This window comes from Fringilla coelebs (genome assembly GCF_963513975.1).
Source record: "Fringilla coelebs genome assembly, chromosome: 1".
Taxonomy (NCBI): Eukaryota; Metazoa; Chordata; class Aves; order Passeriformes; family Fringillidae; genus Fringilla; species Fringilla coelebs.
The window spans coordinates 82,171,250-82,193,551 of record NC_140028.1 but is presented as its reverse complement, the minus strand read 5'-3'; the positions used below and the strand labels follow the sequence as shown (position 1 = coordinate 82,193,551).

Here is a 22,302-nt window from a genome sequence, read left to right as displayed (position 1 = left end):
TAAACCCCCCTTTCAGGCCACTGGAATGACCATTATTTGTTTGTTCAGGGCTTGAATCTGGAAAAAAACAAAAAAGCATGAAAAGTTACTTCCTCTGGCAGAATGCCAGTGTTTTCAATTTCTAAAGCATTTTCCAAATGTCTTACATAGTTCTTGCAACATCCTGATGAGGTAGGCATTATTTCCCCATTTTACAGACAGCAAAACTGGGCAGAGAGTCAGTCAGGAATCCACCCCGGACATCCAGGCAGAGAAAGTCAGGACAAAAAAAAAGCACTTTCCTCCTCTGCAGTTGCTCCTTTTGCCCCAGAGGGTTGCAGTCACCTTGAGGTCCCTCCTCCCCACCTGCACATGAGAACAGGCAGGAGTAGCTGGGTATGAACACCCTGACTACAATGTCTCCAGGGCAGTGGCCAGCACTGAACTGATGTGCAGGTGGAGGCTGACTGAGGAAGTGCAAGCAATAGCCCAGTTATGATCTGTTCTTCCTCCAAGTCATGACCTAATCTGGAGCTGGATTGGATGACTTTCCCTGCATCACAAAGCAAGCCTGGGTTAGAATGAGGAAACCATCTAAGAATTATATACTGGGGCTACTGACCACACACACGTGCACACACGCACATCTCTCCAGCAATGCTAGGTCCAAAGAATATATACAGAGCAGTCAATGAATTATATATATGTGTGTGTTAGTATGATTCAGTGCAATGGGGAAATGGTGAGTTCTAGAGAAACACTCAGGTTTAAATGACCATTAAGCCTCTCTACCCTCCTCATGAGTAAAATGCGTGTTTGATGTTCTTTTCTCAGCTTACTCTATTTGTATAATAAACCTTCATTCCATTACCACTACTTTTGACTATAATACATAGGGTAAACTAGGGTACCTCATTACACTGGGATGTGCAATACACAATTGACAGAGCAGTCGTCTGAGCTGAATAGTCGGAATACAAGTAAAAAGCAAGTGAGCTTAAACAGTAATATACTCCAATTTACAATATAAGCAGAACAAGTAAAAATATTGCTCCCCATCTGATCCCTTTTTTCCCCCTCCACTACTGCTGTGCCTGTAAGATTGGCTTGGTAAACTGGACGCACTCAAAAAATAAGGATTTTGCCTCTTGGAAGCTCATAAAATGATACTAGAGAAAGTTTACTGATGGCTAACCCACACAGACTTCAGTCATTAGACAATTCAAATGGGTAGAACAGAGAACCCTTTCAAACAGCTGTGGAGAAACAGAAAGAAATAGCCACTTCACATATCCCAATGCTGTTTCTGGGAATGAGGAACAGAAAAAAGAAGAGAAAAAAAAAAAAAAAAGACAACATATTAAGAGTCTTTGTCACTGTCCATTGAGCCATACATATCTGCCAGCTTTTTAAACCGAGGTCCCCAGTCACTGAGGTAATCGTAGTCCTGATCTCCGTCCGTAGTCACCGACTCCAAGGAGCTGAGGGACTCGGCCACAGAACCATTACCTTCGTACGCGTAGGTTGCTAATGAGTCATACGGGGGTGCTGTTGGATCTGTATCATTTTCCTTTAACCTTTGGTTAATGAAATCTCTGACATCCGTGTTATCTCGCGCCGTTGCAGTCCGCCGCGGCAGAAAAAGCGTTTCTGGCACAATGTCTCTGCGTAATTTATTATCATCTATGGCTTCGGGATTCCTCAGCGTGCCGATATCAAACGCCTGGGTGTCTTCCTCTCCGCCACCTTCATCGTTATAACTGACAATGTTGTCTCTGATGTCTTCTTTGGAAATTATCAAAGGCTCTTTTTTCCGCTGCCGTCTCAGTGCTGCAAACAGCACCACAGTAACTGCAAACACAAACAACAGCGAAAGAGAAAGGGAAAGAAGGTTAATCCCCAGCTCCATTAAAGCCCAGAAGAAATGCTGTGCCTCTGCTTGAGCTTGAAGATTGAGGAGATGTTTTGAAAACCTGAAAATGTGTACATCAGATTTGCAAGCTGCGCTTGCTCTGCCTGTGAGTTCCTTGGGAGATGAAATGGCATGGATGCGCAGAAGAAAGGAGATATCAAGCTTGTGGGAAGCCAAGCAGAGTGTCTTTTTGCTGGTAGGCAATTTGTTACCCAGAGCCATATCCTGGTTTTGTCACCTTGAGAACAGAACTAGTTTCATGATAGCTAGGAAGGAGGAAACACTTTCTCCAGAAAAAGTAACATCAGATCTTATTTATGTTGAACCCCTTGGACAATATGCAACTTCTGCTATGGACAAGGAGGGTAGCTACGGATCTTAGCAAAGCAGAATTTCAAGATAAGTAAATCTATGCTCCTCTGGGAAAAAAGCTTGGAATATGGAGAGGATTTTCAGCCAGCACAAAATTTAACTTTTATTAACTTTCCTGGCATGTTTTTACAATGTACATCACCTCGAAAAGTACACAAATGAAATAATGGACTGATGAGATACAATAAAAGTACTTTTTAATCTGACAAAGGCAGATTTCTAGAAGATATATTATGCCCTTCATTTTAAATTGTGTGTTTCCAGACACATAGTTTTCATTTATTTGGATGAAGGGAATTTTTTCCATGATTCTGATGCAAATTTTAATGGTTTTACTCAATAATGATTTTCAGTAGTGACGGAGAAGTGGACACAGAGCGTGGAAAGGGATATGGTAAACTTTCCTGTAGAAGCTAGTTTCAGATTTCTTAGCTGGATTCTACATTAAAATATGAATGGTTGAATATTGACAAATGAACAGTAGCAAGGAACATTTATTTCTGCTATCAGTGTTGCTTTGGTAGTCTGAGGTCTGCAGTGCCCAGTATTTCAGCTCTGCTGTGCAAACTCCAAGGAAGGACACATCTTGCTGTCTTTACAGTTTTTTCATAGCAAAGCAAAGCAGAAATGCCTAAACTCATTGATGTGAGATGATAAGGTGGATCACAATGATCCTTCATGTCAGCTTTGCTTCTGAAATGGCATGTGAGTCAAGCACAGTAACTGGTAAAGAATTGTTTTTTCAGTCCTTTCCTCAGTTGTAACCTTTTAAGGCCAACATCAAGGACTAAGGGTGTCCCCAGCCCAAAACTTAATTCCATTGAACTTTATAGTTCTTAGTTTCCTTTGCCAGACAAATTCTAATTCTGGTGGGTTTTTTCTTTTGGTCAGGGAAGGTGGTTGTTTTTTGTTTCTTTTTGTTTGTTTGTGTTGGTTGGATTTTTAGTGGGTTTCTTTGGTGTGGGGTTTTTTTTTTTGGTTTGATTTGATTTGGTTGCTTGGTATTTAATAATGAGTTCCCCTGCAGGATTGCTTAGACCAAAATACTGTCTGTAGGTGTGCCCAAGCATCTTGCAGATTGACAGTAGAAGGTCACCATAAATACAGGATAAAGTAGGAAAATGCTGTGTTTTAGCATAGGAATACTGTGAATAAGGAAGAACATCTGTCAATATGAGTTGAAAGGAAATGGATGGTGAAGCTGAAGGATTAGGAGAGGTCGTTCAGATTGCATTAGGCCCTCAGCCTAATGATGAGCATTTACTCAGAGAAGGGTCCTAGTTTGAGTGATGCTTCTTCGTGCTACTGTGCAAAAATGCAGTGAGAGATGATTGTCTTCCTCAAGAGCAAAAAGCTGTGGCACTGTGTGAAAGGACTGGTGAAAGGTGTGTATGGAAGAAGAGAGATATCTGGAGAACACTTTGGGAACTTGAAAAGCACAATATCAGTTTGGAATGGGCTTCTGGGAACAGTGACTGGTAGAATGGTCTGAGAAAGCAAAGAATGTTAGATTTTACATCAGAGTTGCTGAAGTATCACATTACAAAAACAGTGTTACACAGAACATGCAAGGATGAGACTTTGATAAATACATCACATGTCTGACACATGGATTTTACTGCTTTGTGCTGAACTTGCAGGAAAAAGACCCCATCATAAGCTACATGTTGAAGTACATCGCCTTTATTTGCATGTCTGTGTTCAGCAGTATCTGAAACCTCCTGATAAGATGATAAACTTACAGAAACTGCATATAAACCTGGCAATTTACAGACACTTTTTGTTGCTGCTAAACTTTGAGTTGTGGTTCAGGTCTGCCCAGAGTATTGTTTTTCACTCAGTAGTGGTTGCACATTCAAACCCTGCAACCAACCTGAAAATAGAAAATTATATAGCTGAGTTAATTGAAAATCTGCTTATGGTGCACGGTGGCATGAGCAGTAATTGACATAAAGTGCTGCTTAGCACACAGAATCAATTATTTTCGATTGACATAAAACAGGAAATCGTTTAATGTCAGATTGATATTAATGAGCACAGTTGTACTAACGAGTGCAAGACTACCTGCAGCATTACATTACTTTTTCTGGTAAGGAACTTAATACAAAGTGAGCTCAGCCCTTAGGGGCAATGATACCATGTTTTGAAAAATGAATTTAATGGTGAATTAAAGACCAGATTGTTATTGTGGGAATCTTTTCTGAAAATGGGATAGAGCTTATTTGAGCAAGCCATGGCAACATTGTTAGAGTCTGAGAACCACAACCTCATCTTTGACTCATTAATGGAGAAGGAAATTTTGTTAAAAGAAAAGATCAGGACAACTCCGCAGTGGTGAGAAGCATGTCCAAGGAAGACAGAAGTATGGTAAAAAGAAGCAGAATTATGAAGGAAACATTCTGTCCCCTGCCTGACCCTACTGCGGTAAAATTGGTCTGACTCCCTCCTTTTCTCCTATCATCCTAATAACACCTCCCAGAGAACAGCCTATGTTGTATTGTACAGTTGTCCCCAGATGAATAATGGCTGAGTGACCAACTATCTCTGTTTCTGTTTGCAGTACAAGAGGGGTGGAACCTGGCAGGTATGTGACTGATGTTGCAAACTGTCCCTATTTATATATATATATAAAGTTGACCACCTGTAACTATCTCTGTTTCTGTTTGCAGTACAAGAGGGGTGGAACCTGGCAGGTATGTGACTGATGTTGCAAACTGTCCCTATTTATATATATATATAAAGTTGACCACCTGTAAGTGCCATAACCAGAGCCCTCTGCACAAACTCCACGTTCAGGATCCAACCTCTTTCTAATGGTGGCGGAAATGAAGGACCCTGCAACCTTTGAGAGAGTCCCTCAGTACCATTCAAGATCCTTTTCCAACAGAATAAAAGCACTGAGACTTCTTTCTCCTCAGTTTAGAAATGGAAAGTTAATTCTTCAAAATTAAGTTATCTGCCTTCTTTCCATGGGCAACAGAAAGGGATGGACACCTGCCGAGGGTTATGAGTAATGTGTCTAGTCCTCCTCAGATACCAGTAAAGGATGGGATGGGATGGGATGGGATGGGATGGGATGGGATGGGATGGGATGGGATGGGATGGGATGGGATGGGATGGGATGGGATGAATGTCTCTCTACTGGTGTCTCTTTCCATTGAACAGAGTATGGAGCCCAGCTGTCTCCTCTCCCTCACATATTGCTAACTTTTAGATAACTAAGGTTAGATTGGTTGTGCCCTATACACCCCATCTGTAGCAGCCCTCAGAAGAAGAAATACAATAGTACGTGTACAGGATAAGACAATGATGTCTTTACTTCCTTTGTCCTAGTCTTGGAATAATCATTACAGCAATGCAAAATGACCATGAAAGGAACAAAATGTCCCTGAGCTACTTACCAAGTAATATAATGATGCAGAGAAGAATGGCAATAAGAGCCCCAGTGCTAAGACCAGTAGGATGAATCAAGGCTTCTGCATTACAGGACAGCATTTTTCCCCGATGGTCACAAGCACACACTCGAATAGTCACCGTTTCAGTGCTGCTCTGGATGGGGTAATCATTGTCTGATATTACCACTGGCAGGAAGTAGGTACTGGTTTCATGCCGGTTATACCTGGTTTTTCGAGTGAAAATCCCTGCTGTGTTGTCTGGAAACACAAAGCATGCATTAAATCTTCATCTGAAGACTGAAAGCAAGGATAAGATAATAAAGAAAAGTCTTCCTAGAAATTCACCTCTGTTGTCCTGTAGTGTAAAGTTTGAGCTGCTGGCTGCCTCGGGAGCTAAGGAGAATGAAAACTGATGTCCATTGTAAGAGTCATCTTTATCAACAGCACTTAATGTTTGTATCAGCTGAAACAATAAGAACAAAATTATGTCCTAAGTCAGTGAACTTTATATTCATTTACATACTCTAAAAAACCTGTAAAAGCAATCTTTTGTACTAATTTTTTTCTTCTGCTTCAAAGCAGACGATGTTGCTATGGTGAGCTCAAGAAAAGTCATCCACATGCTGCTGATGCTGTTTGGGTTCACCATACTGTTATATCCTATACCATCAGGGAGTGACATAATGAATTTGAAAACTGGCAAGAAAATCATGTTGATTTCACCAGAAGGCTTGGTTGGGTTAATGCCACTGCGGATGGGTAGGAAACCTTTGCATGTGACAAGGAATAGAGATAAAAGGTGAGACAGTCCAAGCTGAATTTATATTTATCTACCCAAATCTCATGTCACAGAAATTGTTTGGCTGAATCTTCCAAATCATCTGCAACTTTGAACTACTTCACAATAGGAGTGGTAAACTGAGAGCTATCTAGCAGGATATAGTTGTATCACAGACATGACCTGTAACATTTACAGACATGAAATTGTTTTTGAAGGAGACAGTGGAGGTGCCTGAATAAAGCAAAGGATGAAAGAACAAAAATAAATCAGGGGTAACAAGGTGCAGTACAGAAAATAACATTCAAAAACATACCATCATGTCAGCTGGAAGAGTACTGAGTGAAATCAGACACGGTGCAGCCACTGTTTAATTTTGCAATTAAGTTTGATGCAATGCAAAGTACACCGCTTGATGAGGTAATGCAAGAGTAGCAGCAAAACTCATTTAATTTGGAATATTTTCTGAGTATGAGCTGGCAACACACCTGTTCTGCCTTTGCGTTTTCACAGACGAAGGTCTCGTAAAACATGGCAAACTCTGGAGCGTTGTCATTTACATCCAGGACCTTAATGAACACGGGGACACGGCTGCTTTGTTTGGGGTTGTCTGAAATGACAAAACCAGAATGGAGATTTTATTTAGCCCAGTTACTGACTCAGTGCAGTGGAAGAAAAGGACAGACTTGGTGGGTCAATTCTTCTCACTCAGAGCACCTCACTTACATTCTGTTGATTTCTGTTGAGTGTGTTATGGGATGAATACAGTATCATTACTCTAATTCTGTGTAAATACAGAGTTATGATGAAGTAGGAGTCCAATTTATAAATTCCTTTGATCATTCCAAGTGTGATTATGAATGTATGTGTGATATATGTAAATATAATACTGGAACTAAATTAAATCTATTTATTAGCCTCACTCATACTGTTTGGTGGCAGTGAAGTATCTAGAACATATTCCCTTCCTTAGCTCTCTAACAGGAAGAGTCATGAGGATGAGATTGAGTGGGTTTTTTCTTCTCCACTTGTTAAATATAATACTCTGTGCCCTACAAATCTTATGGCACAGTTCCTTAAGCTACCATGATTATCCTTATTTTATAGGAATAGTAACAGAAAGCAGCTGTGATCACAGATGCTTTCTAACCTGTTGTGAATTGTTTTGTCTGATGTTTCAGAGTAAATACTGAAGTGTATCAGCTGAAAAACATGAACTCTATATAGAACCTGCAGATCCCTCTATGTAAGCAATCTTTTTTTAACCTATAAGGACTGCATAGTGCCAAGAGACTGAAATTGACAAAGATATTCCTGAGCATAGAATATTAATGAAAATACTGTAATCTTTCTGGATAAAAATGAAAACATCTGGAAGCATACCATACTGTATAGACCATTCCTTTTTCTGCTGGGAGGAGACAGGCTTTAGTCAAAATGATACACAGAATAAGGAAGAAAAGCAGTGGCAGTAACCTTGCCTAGGGGCATGCATGGCGAAATAGGCAAGATTCTGAGGCAAAAAGTCACACCATAACAACCACTGACTCCTAAAATGTACAAGACCTGGTCCCAGAGAAATTTGTCATCACTAATTGAAAGAAATCCAAGAAACACTGCCCCTGATCTGTCTCCTTTGTGCTGCATATCACACAATATCCACCTAGGATTATGTGGGTATGGGAACGTGAGAGAGAGAAATATGAGGAAAAGAGTGTGATTGAGATAATTTATTTTAAAATAAATACCTTTCCCTTTCCCTCTCCTACATGAGGGTTCATACTGAATTTCCTATGTTGATCTCCTACCCAGGTTAATATGGTTTATCAATGCATTTTAACCTATCATTCAAGTGAAAAAAAAGTGCAATAAAATATAGCAGATCTAAGACTCTATATTCTTCTACAAGCATTCATTATAGTAGCTTGCTGGTTTTATTATTATATTTATTCACTATAGCAGCTTCTATTTATTCATTATAGTAGCTTGTTGACTTTAATAAAAGTCCTATTAATGTGTTTATCATCCTTTCACAAATGTGAAAATGCCTTCTCCAAAATTGGCATTTCTTATTTGTATTACAGAGCTCAGTCATTTAGACAAAATATCGTGCTTTAAGGCTCCACAGTCCCATTGAAGTTAATATGATTCCATTAGGCATAACCCTCTTTCTAATAGCAGCCATTGGGCTAAATTCATTCGATGTATAAAATAACAGTTTATGTATAATATGGAGTGAGCTGAATTCTTTACTAAAATACATCAATAAAAGAGTTGAATTTTTATAACAGGCAGAAATCAAAGGCATTCATTTGAAGTCACAGGACTATTGGCAAGACTATTTTGTAGGGCACACTTTTCAAACAAATACATTGAAATATATTGACAATATGTTTCTTTTCCTCTAAAAACGGAGAATTGTTTTCTTTCCTGCTTTTTAAACCTAAACATACATATTTTCATTTTACTTCTAGGTGCTTAAGGTTCTCACAATTTAAAATCACACTGTAATAAACAGGAGGAGCTTGATATAAACTCTAGGCTCTGTGAACATACGCCTCTTCTCTGATTTAATGGAAATCTGTATACATCTTCAAATCTTTTTTCTTTTGATATTTTGTGTCATCATCTTTCAAATTATTTGCTCAAATTAAGTCATGTAGGTTCATTTGTTAGCATTATTCCTTAATTACTTCTGGGCTCTATCCCCATAGACTCAACAAACTGCTTAAATCTATTTCTTTGCATAGGGATTTGTTTTCTGCTGAGCCAGCAATAAAACTATTACAGAGGTGTTTTTTTCCCAGAATACAGCCTCATAGTCCTGCCAGTGTTTGACTGGCCATAAGTGTTAAGTAGCAAATATTTAAAAACACTCTGGGAATTGTATTTGGTAAATCAGCTGTAATTCTGCAGCTGTGGCTCACTAGCCCTGTGTCCCCCATTTTAATGCCAGTTTGCTGTCTGGCTGTGGCAGATGTACTGACCTGGGATTTCACCAACTATTTATGTGCAGCAGTCACAGCATGATTGATTCTCTGGGCTGCTGAGCAATTGCAGCTCATACTGGTGGAAAAGGAAAACATTCAGAACTGGAGCAATCTACACTTACTGACAATTCTAGACATAGGCAAAACAACTTCTGTATTTTTTTTTAACAGTAAAATCAAATCAAGAGCAGTCATCACTGAAAGGTGTTTCTCTTTATGACTTTATAATTTTTTTTTTCTTATATCAAAGGGAGCACCCACCCATTTGAAGGCATATCCTGCCTGTAACCTGACTAGATATTTTTTTAGATTACTTCAGTGAAATATACTTGGAGCTTGATGAGATAATGTCACTGAGAGTAATAAGTGATTCTATGGAATTTAGTGGAATGGGACTTGAAGTAGTCTTGCTAGAAATTTCTGGGTTTGCCAGGAACAATAAGCAGTGGTACTTTCCAGACTAGTCTCTTGAGACTAAAATTAGTGAAGAAGTGTCCTGGATCAGAAAAGTACATTTCAACCCAAAAAAATTGCCTTTGGAAGACATATACCCTAGTTATTCAAAATTTTGTCTAGTCTTAGTAAAGCACACCCTGGGAAGCAGGTTAGTGGCAGCCTGAGGAGGATTTAGGCTGAAGAGGAATGGTAATTAAGACAGAAGCCTGTGTCAGACACAAGAAGTTAAGTTGAGAAGGTTTGGTGCCGTAGAAGGTCTGTGCTTAAGGGGAGGAAGCAAGAAACCAAATGAGTACTTCCTATCGATGCTAAGCTGGTTTTTGGACAGTTTTCTATACTGCATGTTATTTCAGCCCAGCTGGGGTCAATGCAAGTGTTCCTGTTATTGTCAATGCTAAATGTTCTTGCTATTCTTTCCTTTTTAGGCATTTTTTCCCCTTCTGCTCTACCCAGGAGCTGCCTATAGTGTATAATTTTTGACCCTAGAACCCATCTTCAAGAACTGAACAGGAACACAGCCAAGTGACTAACATTCAGAGTTTGGTGTGCTGAAATCCCATACCTAGCATTAAAAGGTGCAAACTTTTGCGAGAGGGAGAAAATGATTAATGTCCTGTCATTCTTATAGGCTCATACCCACTACTCCTTCATATAACCCCATTTGCTTTCCTCAGTAACATTGTTTTACAGGGGTTTTCAGTTTTAAAGAAGACTTACACAATAAAGAAAGTTAAGAAATTTCGAGCTTTTTACACTCTCCTCACTGTTAAGCAGGTAATCGAGCCATATCCACATACAAAAAAGAAAGCAGAGCTTACATAGTCTCAGAAAAATCAAAAGCTTTTTAGCCTCTGGGTTGCAGAGAGGCATTGTAACAGTCACAGAACTGGTGTTTAATATAAACTTATCTGCCATTCCACCGTAAACATAGGCACTGTGACTCTGCAAAAGCAAAGAGAGTTGCATTCCCTGATATTCGAGCACGTGATGTACTTACAGATAATGTATTAAAACAAAGCAGATTCTTTATTAGGGCCATAAGGACACATGTCCTTATCTTGGACCCCTGGCAGCTCGACTTCTAAAATCAGCATGTCTAGTGTTATCACAAGATTACTACTTTGGAACAACCCTAAACTAAGTGACAGGCTGATTTGTAGCTGCAGCTTGTAATTTCAAAAGATGTGCACAAAGTAAAAAACAGAGATGCATAAAATGGCTTAGATCTGGACACCCAGCTCAGCCCAGCTAGCTTAGCCATATTTGAAAACATCCAGCCTGAATTTGACTGAATTCAGCCAAGGAATGCAGTTTGGCTTTACATGCCCTGTTTTGCTGCATACCAGTTTCAGAATTCAGCAACCACATTCAAAAATGTAAAGTGGCCATAACTGATCAGAGAACACAGAGCTGCCACCACTTCTCCCTGCTCCGTTACCTCTTCATGAACTGTGTCCCTACTAAACACAAAACTGCAGACGACCTCTTGCAGAGTTACTGCTTCTTCATTAGTATTGAGTGGGCCATCCATAAACCTGACATGTGCCCAGCTGCGCTTTCCACACACTCAGCTAGAAGGCTGAATTCATTACATCAGGGACAGGAGTCATATTTAGGTTTAACTTACTGATCTCTGCTGCTATTACTGTAATGTTGTGCCACAGCAGCGTTTCCCGGTCAAGGGGTTTTGAAGTGAATATCGAACCATTTCCTGAATTGATGTTGAATACTCTGTCCATATCAGTGTGACGATCTACAGAGTACCTGCAAACACAGAGACAGGGGTTACAGGAATGCTTTCCTTTTAGTTTCTATGTTCTAAAACCATTTTCTAAGACTAGACATCAAACAGCTACTAAATGGGGTTTCCTTTTGTTTTCGGCAGAGGCTTCAGAGTCTTTATGTATTCACACAAAGAGCTAGTTCTGAGCTGCTGGATAATGACACATTGGAGATTTGATTTAGAAGGTGGAGTATTGTCACCGAATAAATGAATTGCTGTGGAATTTACATACCTCTGAGAATCATCAAAGCTTTGTTTTTAGTGAAAAATGTGAAGTCTGTGTCCTGAAAGATATGAAATTTATTTTAAGGCTGAGTTGGCTTTTCCTTTATAAAACCCTCTTTTTATGGATTGATATCTCAACTGTTCCAAATCATTTCTGATACCAAATGTGACAGCTGGGGTGCATTTGTACTTTTCACTTCTCAGCATTTAAAAAGGTTGCCCTCCCAAGCCAAGTCAGCACAGAACAGAGATTCATTATTCCACATATCACAAAAAGGTTTGTTGTAACTCATTAAAACTAACATTCTCAGCCCTGCTTGATGGTATCTATATGTGAAAAGGAATGTTAACAAGCTCTGGATGAGCTCAGAGTCTAAATACAGATTCAAATTTTCAATCTGATCTTTTGCTTTTTCAGCTGAACTAAATCCAAGTTTAAAAGTAGAACTCTCCAATTCCCGGGAGAGAGCACTACCACCTTGATCCAAATGCTGTGACTTGGTTTCATCTCTCCTGAAGGGAAAATTCTTGCATAAATTATGGAGGTTTTTGACAGAAATATGCCTCTGATGTTGCCAAAGCAAGAATGCAATTGCATTATTCTGCTCTTGTTTCCAGCCCAACTGTGTGCTCATGCACAATGCAGGACAGATCCTCAGGAAGCCCAGTGTGCTCCCTTGGTCTCCTTGCACGCCACATCGATGGAGACAAGGCAGCTACTGCTGTCCCTTGTGTCCACACAAGGGCAAAGACAACAGCTGAGCTGGTGAGCAGTCAGATGAAAACTGGGCCAGGAGAATGGCTGGCAGAGTTCATTGCCACCACAGAATTCAGGGGAAGGAAGAGAAGAAAAATTTCTCTCCCCTGCTCTGCCCTGGAAGCAGCTGCAAGACAGATCCTCCATTCTGCACAGATTTTCTAGTACCTGAGCAGTGTCCCTTAAATTCTGAGGAACACCTTGCATGAAAAGAGGAATAGAAGAAACTAGTTGAAATGTGGTTCTGCCAAAATTTTAAAATTAACTAACTTGTTAATTATCTTGTAACTTTATTCTTTGCAAATAAAATGTGGGATATAATGCCTACAGCAAATGAACTTATTAGGTCTTATTCCAAAATAAGAGTTTAAGTGAAGCCGACCTTTCTAAACAAAACAATGGCAAGTATTAATTATTTCCACTAAACTGTTTTTCTTTTATCAAGGTAATTCCTAGGGAAGCACCCAAATCACATTCAAAGGTAGCAGCACAAAAAGCTAGCATATTTTGGTAGGACTTGCATGGGCAAACTTTGCTAATTCAGGAGTTCAGATTTATTTTTCATTCATTGCTGTCACTTCACTGACAGAACTACAATTCTGGCTGCAGGAAGTCAGCTGTGGTGTCACTAACTTAGTTCCTTTATGTAGCATTGTGTTACCATCAGCTTGAAAATTGCTGCTTTGTCTAAATCTAAACAGCATGTGTGAAATTGTTGACTTGGCTGAAATGCTTAATGGGAATAAGTTTGTACAAACTGGTCTGACTCTTTTATATTTTGACTAAGTATTTGATATGGTAAACATTTCATTTTAACTTTCATTCATTCGGGCTTTTATATACTATTATGCTGGTATCTTGTGAATTCAATTATTTTCAGATATTCTATAGCTCATTTCCACACCTTTCAGCTGAAATACTTTGGTATTTCCATTTTGCAGTTAAATCTAGATTCTATATTCTTTTTGAAATGAAATATCAGGATTTCCCACAGTTTAGCTGTTCCAGCTAACTGCAATACTATGTTTCAAACTCTTATTCAGCAAGACATTTAAATAAGCAACCGGCTTTAGGCATGAGCTGTCTTTTCATTGGGGTTTTTGCTTCAATTTTACTTTCACTCCAGCTTCATATTTTGAATGCACTTAAAATATCCTACTGTCTTAGCACATTTTAATGCCTTGGTATATTGCAATCACTATCTTTGAAAGATTTCCCAAATTCAATCTGTGACACAGTATTTGGAAGAAAAAAAAAAAAGGTTCTGGACTTTTTCTAAGATTATCAGGGCTGTAACATTGAGGGCTTCTTCTTCTTCAAGATATTAGGGATTTTAAAGTACAAGTATTTATAAAGCCATATGTATATTTAGTCATTCGTAAAGTGGAAACTCAAACTCATAAAAAAAAAAACCCAGCAGAGACAGTTTCTTAATGGAATGTTAATTTTATTTCTTCATATCCCAAAGAAAATACATACAAGGTCAGTGCATTTAAAGTATATTCCAATTATACCATTAAATCTGCTCTAGAAGGATGATTTTAATAAGCTAGACTGTCACTTCTGTTTCTCAGTTTGCATAATCCAGTCTCTTTTGATCAAGGATTTTTAATTATCTTGAATTGGTGCTGATTCTGACTTCTGGATCACAACCTAGTAAGAATTAAGTAGACAACATCAAACTAATTTTTACATTTATTTAATGAAATTACGGGTGTGTATTTGTCAGACTTCAGGACTTCGTCTCTTTCAAGCTCTGAGGAATTGACAAGCTAGGAAGTTAAAAAGTATCTGTGCAGATTCCAGTCTCTCCTTGTACGCAACAGGAAGAAGGGAAGGGTAAAAGAGACAATCTAACACATGCAAATACGTTGTCAGTAAAATACACAAACAAAATTTAGCCTTACATTTGTTTGCAGATCATTCTCAACTGGGGTTCTTTAGTAAATCAGATCACAGCAGGAAGACAGTTCCAGTGACTGATGAACTTCATTATACCTCTGAGGAGTTACTATAGCAAAAAAACTCAGCTAGCAATTTAAAAAGATCTGATGTACAATACAGCAGTGCCAGTTTCAGCATTGTTTTTTTTATCAGTATGCATAGGTTCATATTATTTATGTGTAGCTCAAACACAAGTAGAATGCAAAACGGTTTTTTTTGTAACACCTCTGGACTATAGAGGGCTACTTGGGAGCATCTTAATGTTACTACACTTGGACGCATATTCAAATGTAACCAAACGTATACTGGTGTATTTTTGTGTTTTCTCAATGTCATTTCAGAGCAAAACTTACTTAGAAGACTTAGACTGATGCAATTTAGCTCTGCCAATACACAGGTCACAAATGGGTCTGCAGCCTTACAACCAGGGCAGATATCCACTTCATATTTTGCTATCGCTTCATTGTCTTCTGATGCTCAGCAGCTTGCTGCCTAATGCAACCACAAGTCAGGAAGATTTGTGGGTCAGGAAGGGATGTGTGTGTGAATTTTTCATAATGCATTTTCATAATGATATTGTGAAGGTTTCCTTTAATGGAAGATCAAAGGGGCTTTCATCTAACAGAGTTAGGGCTCAGTTTGTTTAAGAAGAGAAATCTTCACTCGAGTAGAGGCGAAAATGGAAGGTTTTCATTGTAATATCAAGTGGCTAAAGATTTTATTTTTAACTGTCGAGAAAAATTGACAAGCAAGTGACAAGTCATATATATACAGTCTAATTGCATCTTCCCTGAAGCTCAGAGTGAAAATCGGATTTAGCATCTCTATTGCATGATAGAAAAAAAAAAAAATTACCCTGTCAAAAAGATGCAGACTCAACCCATGCCCCTAAATTCTAGCAGATACCCAAGATATTAGCACCATAAAATTACATTTATTGCAAGTTAACATCTCTCAGGCTACTGTTCTCTGCTGATTTCCTTTCTCTCTTACTGATTTTCACATTTTTTCTTGCTATGTTTATCTCTATTACTCTAATCTCTGATTTTTGTTCTCCTTGCACTTGGCTGTGGCATGCTATTAAGGTAAAAAGTAGACAAGCTTTCTGCTGCACTGCATCAGTTTTGACACTTCTGCTAAATTTTGCTCAATAACTACCTGATACTAAAATATGCAAGGTACTTATACCGTATTAAAGAAGTGCCCTTTGAAAGTTAGATAAGTTTTAGCACACACATTCAATTAATAGCAAAGACCCTGTAGGCAGTACTCAACAATGAACAGCATAGTCTCTAACCACTGTAAATCACTTATAATTAGGAGTTGGTGCTGGTGTGAAATGCAAATGGTTGTAGTTATCACCACAGGGAAGGAAGGAAGCACTCCCCTTGCTCTCTGGTGCCATTACATATAAAAAAGCAGGTTCCTATGAAGACTGCAAGGGGCCTGGGTGTCACCCCAACCAATTTTTCATCTTCGTGCTAGCATGCCCATGCCCATGAAAATGTGCTACAGAAGATGTTCATTCTGTCCTGGGGATTCACCAAAGTCAGCAAAACATTATGTTGCTCTTTAAGTGACTATGCTCTGCTGGCCCAGAATGCCAGAGAATTGCTGTATGTCATGACAGAAATTTAAGAAAACTTTAATTAAAGTTAGAAGGCTTAGTCTTGAAGAAGAATTCATGTATAGGGCATGCTATGCAAACTGAAGACAGTTTCTACCAGAAATATTTAAATTTAGCTTGTTCATCTAGGAAACTAACATTAAAATATTTACTGCTCTCACAAGATGAGCTAAGAGCTTAAAGCTTACTCATTACTGTAAGAAATCTTGATGAAAGATAATTGTTTGCACAAGTGTAAAGTATTGATGGACTAGATTTTTATTAAACCTGCACTGTTCTATTCTGATCAAAGGCTACTATTGAATTTCCAAGGTGCCCAACTCAGAAACCCGCTGAAAATTGACCTGGATTTAATATTGCTGCACTTTTCGATTCCTCCCCTTGCTGCCTTGTCAGTAGAAATGAACTTTAATTAAAGAACACAAATATTTAAAAGTTCTTTAATACTCTTTCCAGTATGACTTAAGTACTCCAGAATGCACTGAAACAATACACAATTTACAAAAAAATAAGACTTAGGTATAGCTACTCCAACCTTAACATTTCCTCCACTTCCTCTAAGAAGAGTTTATTGATTCACGGCAAGTTTAATTTATGAAGCTCATGAGACTGACTCTTATCTTACAAGCCTTGCACTGATACAGGTGAGATCAGAGCCTGGATGTGCACATGAGCTGGTTTTGAGGCATTTCTACTTGTGATTTAGAAAAGATGAATGTGGCCTCTGTTAAGCAGGTCTGGACAGAAGACAGAAGAAGAAAAGGCTGTTGGATCACACCCCTGTCATATAGCCAAGAGGATGCACTATGCTGCACAGGAAAATGTTAAAGGTGGAAGGAAAACACTGAGATTTTCTCAGAGGTCTTTTTGCAGTAAGATTTTTCATGGTAGAAATAAACACATACATTAGTTACTAAAGAGATTACAATATAATTCAAGATGCAAAGGCCATGCAAACACATTCACACACACCTAAATATGTCCAAGCATGAGAGATCATTTACCACGTACAATACCCCATATTCAAGCATGCCCTACAAAATCATAGGATTTTTTTGTGCGTGCTGACATGATAAAAGCAAAATCAAGGCTGTAAAAAATTTACAGGAAAGCTGAAGTAGTATATGCTTACTTGACAGGATTCTTGGCAGCATCTGGATCCTGAGCAGTTACTGTTCCTATTACACTGTTTAATGGAACATCTTCTTTCACTTCCATTATGTATGCTGGTCTGCTGAACATGGGGGGTTCGTCGACATCCTCCACCTGAATTCTGACTGTGGCTGAGTCCTTGAATGGCCCCAAGTACAGGAATCGAGGGTCCACATGAGTGTTGGTAGCTTCCACTTTGAGAATATACAAGTTTTTGCTTTCGAAATCCAATGCCTGGGAAGGAAAAAAAAAGTTTAGGAAGTTGGTGGAGGTTGCTGTGATTCTCAGCCAGATGAGCAGGATGAATCGTGGGAAGTCATGGAGAGGCCGGTGCTAGACAAAGGGAGCCTGAACTGGAATTAAACTGCCAGCAGAAATGAGAAAGGGCCATATGCCCAGATAATACATGAGGAAGAAAACCACTTTTTTCAAGGAATTCTATGCCTAAAGACCAAGCAGTTTTCTCATACAGCTTTAACTCTTCATGCCAGTTATTCTGTCATTTTTGACATTTTGATGATTTATTATCTATTTCCTGCCCATAGGCACCACACACTAAAGGAGGGAAGATTTTCTAGGTGATGCTTCTTTGGATACTGGCATTCCATCACAGAAATGAAACCTTGTAACATCTAGTGTTTAGATATCCAGGACCACTCACAAAACCAAACATGATTTTATGATAGGCTATGACTATAGCACATGCTGTTGAAATTACAAAGAAACGGCATTTAGAGATTCTTTGTTACTACTTGGAGAAATGTGGGGACAGAGTAGTCACCCCGTTTTTTCCATTACATTGTAGAAAATTCACAGCTTCTGTCAGCAACGGACAGAAATACAAACAGAGTTAGACTGATATCATAATCAGACCCTGGAAGGCATCTCCTAAAAAACAAGTAATGACAGGCGTCGTACTGATATCAACAAGCAAGTGCGTGTTTGGAAAATCTACACAATGTCTATCTAGTGATGACTGAACTTGAATTGATGAAGGATGATATCTGTAACCTTATCAAGTTTGCCTGATAACCCACTGTAAACAATATTTCTCAAAGCTTTTCTGACAACCAATGTGCAACCTAGTAGATGATGTCCATTGGGATCTTGCAAGGCACTGATTATTTTTTTTTCTAAAACAAAAGCATGCTGATAGATATATTAAATTTTTACAAAATATGAATCAAAATAAATTTTTCTATGTACTTTAATATGTTATAGCTGCAGAATCAATATCTTCTTATAGGGAAAAACAGGCAATGTGACACTAATTATTTCTGTGGTCTTAACACAGTATCTTCTACTAAGCGAGCAAAACCTGTGAGCATCATAGGGAGAAAACCACAGTTGGATGGTGGAGAAAAAGTCACTTGACTTTTTCTGTGAGTATATTCAGGCTGAGGAATTTTTTCTCAATTGCACCCCACTCTTTAGGTAATTTACTCTCTCAGGTCCTCCAAAGTTGGTGCACTGGTTCAGTAAAGAAGGTATAAGAGGAAGGATACCAATTGCTTGCAAAAAGAAGCTTTGCATATGTAGAGGCTGGGATTAAGTGTGTTAAGACGTGTACCTTTTTCACGGTTATAATTCCTTCCTGCGTGTCCTTGTCTGTGGTAATTCCAAACATGTCATATCCATCCCCCTCAGTGATGCTGTACTCAATCTCTGCATTTTCATCCACGTCAGCATCATTAGCTTTTATCCTGCCAACCGGGGAGTCGAGCGGCGTCGACTCGGGAGCTCTGAACTGGTACGTGCCTGCAGCAGACAGAGAGGGAAATCTGGTTAGTCAGTCTCAAGGTGCTTTGGACACCATCTCTCAGTCCACTGTCCATGCTGGGAGTGTGCAGGTGAGCTAGGAAGTTGCTGGGTCTTCCTGGGCCAAAAGCCTTCAGCTTCTGCCATAATTTCATGTGGGTAAAAGTTACTTATTTTTCTACCTGTTTTCTCATGCGGAGGATGGGCATTTTGCTTTGCTATAAACATGTAACTTTAGCAACAGATGTCCCTTTCTGGGTGCTCTCATGGTCTCTGTTGGCTGTATCAGAAGCGTGTATGAAAAATATCTTGAGGCCAAAGGGCATATATTAAGAATTATCAGAAGCTAGTGCAGCTTAGTAACACTAAAACTGAATCCAGCTCAAATACCTATTAAAAATGTACTACGCTGAATTTTTGTCAGAAAAAACCTCTGCTTTTGGAGTGTTGACATTATGAAGCTGTATCTTTGCATTTTACATTGAAGACACTTATGTCCAGAGATGTATAATTAACTCATTGGGTGCAGAGTGTTATATTTCTTCTTAAGTTGCTCTAATTTAAATGGAAACTCTTTGCCCACAGCTAAGAACAGACTTTGAACCTAAATGACAAGTTGCTTCCAATAACTTTCCCAGTGACTTAACTGCCAAAGCTCACTGATTTGTCTGATAGTATCTGCAATTATTTTCTGTAACAGCTGCTCTTGACTTTGACACACACTGACACTGCAATACACACACATCATACAGAGAGCAGTGGGTTAGACAAAGTGAAAAAGGAAAAAAAATAGAGAGAGAAAGAAGGAAGTAGAGAGAGAGGGAAAGAGAAGAGGATGAAAGCTGAATCACTTTGAATCCCTTACGGCAATGAATGGTCATTAATAGAAATTACTCTCTAAGAGAACTTGTGCAATTGATTCCCATAAGCATCACACAGATATCTACTGAATTATTTGAGAGAGGGGAAGTAAACAGGCAGAAACATCTGGTATATTTAAGTATGTGCTTTTGGTTCTGTATGCAAAGAATATAGGAAAGTTCATTGTAGCAAATGCTTTCTTGTTATAAATACTCCTTTCTATAGAATTGTTCTTGGGATTTTTTTGCATACTTAAGTAAATTTGTTTCAAAATTTTAATATATTAGATTACAACAGATACCTTAAAACTCAATCAATCACAAAGTCTGAAAGAAATAGTAGTGAACAAGAAATACAGATTACATTGATCAGTTACTTAAAAAGTAGGAAAAATAGAAGTTGCTTCTGCACATTAATTCACCTCTCAGACTGTCAATTGCAACTGGAGTAAAAATATTAAATATTCATTTCCCAGTTATTGCAATTAATCTTGGCATGATCCTATTGCTTAGTTATATGTTTCTTTTGCTTTCCCAAAGGAAGTTCAATACTCAGTAAACTCACAATAGAAGTAACAATATCTGAGGTGAACAAAAAACAAAACAAGAACCATTTTTGTCCACTTTAGTGTTAGAACACAGAATGTAAATACTCCATACTCTGGGGGAAGCGAGGTGGATTGTCGTTGACGTCGGTCAGTGTGATGTTCACTGTGGTGGTTCCTGATAATCCGCCCATCTGGCCTCCCATGTCTTTAGCCTGGATGACCACTTGGTATTGCTCCCTGTTTTCACGGTCCATGTTCAGTAAAGCAGTTTTAATAATGCCTGTAAACACGAAAATTAAAGAGTGGGGAGTTCACAGGTAGTGACTTTGATGGAAATTCTTATTAAAAGAATAAAAAAGAATCTCTGCGTAGTAAGTAAACTTTGCCCAATACAAATATTTACTGGTATGAGATGGTTCATTGAATTACAGGTTTGTCATGTCACATCTCAGGCTCCTGCCTATGTGAAAGATACAGTATAAGTGGTACCCACAGAAAAATGTTCTACTTATTTGTGAGCCACGTTATTTTACATAACTATTTACCCTCTTTCAGTTCCATGCTAAAATCTCTCACTGAACTGGAAAAAGGATGTTTGTTCATTATTTTGACAGATGTGGTAAAAAAAAGAGTAAAGCTAACTTCAGCAAGACACCATTAAAGAGTGCAGCAACATTAAATGGAAGAAAAGAAATTAATTAAGAAAATTATGAGCATTCAAACATGCCTGAGTATATATACTTCTATTTATACATTGATTGAAGTGATTTGTCAGTTACTTCCTTCTTCAAAGTCACAAATAACAGTTATAAGGCCCACTACTACTGAAATTCAGTAATTCAGATTTACCATGAAGCAAAGTGTTTGCATTCTCAGTGGGTCTCTCAAGGTAAGAACTGACTCCTTTGTAGGCAAAAGGGGTGAAATTCAAGTACTGAAATCCATGAAAAAATTCACAGTGGCTTTGAAAGAGACATGTTTCACTCTAAGAGTTCTGCAATTGATTTCCATGGCAGGAAGATCAAGACTGTGGTTTACTTAGCTTCCCATTCCCCACACAAACCTCTTGAAAGAAGCTTATTACTGGGGAACTCCCAGCTACTTTATCCTTATTATAACTCCAGAAGAGTACATACTGTACTGTCCATGTCAGAAAGAGTGCATCAGTGCAAAAATCCTGGCTTCTGTTATCTAATACCTTATTCTTGAAGGGAAGCTCCCTTTGATCTCGGCTTTCCCTCTTCTCAGAATTGTGTACACCGTTTCAACTCAGGTTTCACTTTGAGCCATATAGTCTCTCCTTCCTTTTCCTGCCTGAGTCTCTAAGATTTATCTAAGAAACAATCCTAAACCTGATGAATTGTCTGGGATAATCTATTTCTTTCCTGTAAGGATGCTGAGGACAACCGATTTCCCTAGCATGCAGCAACGTAACACAGTGGATGTTTCCACTGAAGGAGTTTCTTGAGATGGTTTGTTTCTTCTTGGAAAACTAAGTCAGAGACTATCTATGTAGTCAGGTACACCAGATTCAGTCAGACAGAATATATATGCACAGGTTCCAAAGCTGTCTGTTAGTCAGACCATTAAAAATTCCAGTCACTGTGTGTAATTTAAACATCTTCCAAAAACAGAACTCAGAACTTTGGGATTCTATTTGTGATCTTCTACTTTAGCGCAACAGTCAATTTTACCTCTTCTATCATTACTCTTAATTAAGATTTCTTTCATAAAATTAGCATTAAAGTGATATGTTGCAGATGCAA

The 22,302-nt window shown here is 38.6% G+C and overlaps 1 protein-coding gene across 1 annotated transcript in view; it reads right to left on the bottom strand.

The window, feature by feature from the left end:
- Positions 1-1,183: 1,183 nt before the first annotated feature.
- Positions 1,184-22,302, bottom strand: part of LOC311154228 (cadherin-6) — a gene marked incomplete at its 5' end in the record, with an annotated part of 44,723 nt that continues 23,604 nt past the window's right edge. The window contains 8 exons of the mRNA XM_084206507.1: positions 1,184-1,830; positions 5,665-5,916; positions 6,004-6,121; positions 6,925-7,046; positions 11,510-11,646; positions 17,351-17,604; positions 18,941-19,128; positions 20,649-20,816. Coding sequence (XP_084062633.1) covers positions 1,340-1,830; positions 5,665-5,916; positions 6,004-6,121; positions 6,925-7,046; positions 11,510-11,646; positions 17,351-17,604; positions 18,941-19,128; positions 20,649-20,816 — 1,730 coding nt within the window. The 3' untranslated portion in view covers positions 1,184-1,339. The remainder of the gene's footprint in view (positions 1,831-5,664; positions 5,917-6,003; positions 6,122-6,924; positions 7,047-11,509; positions 11,647-17,350; positions 17,605-18,940; positions 19,129-20,648; positions 20,817-22,302) is intronic.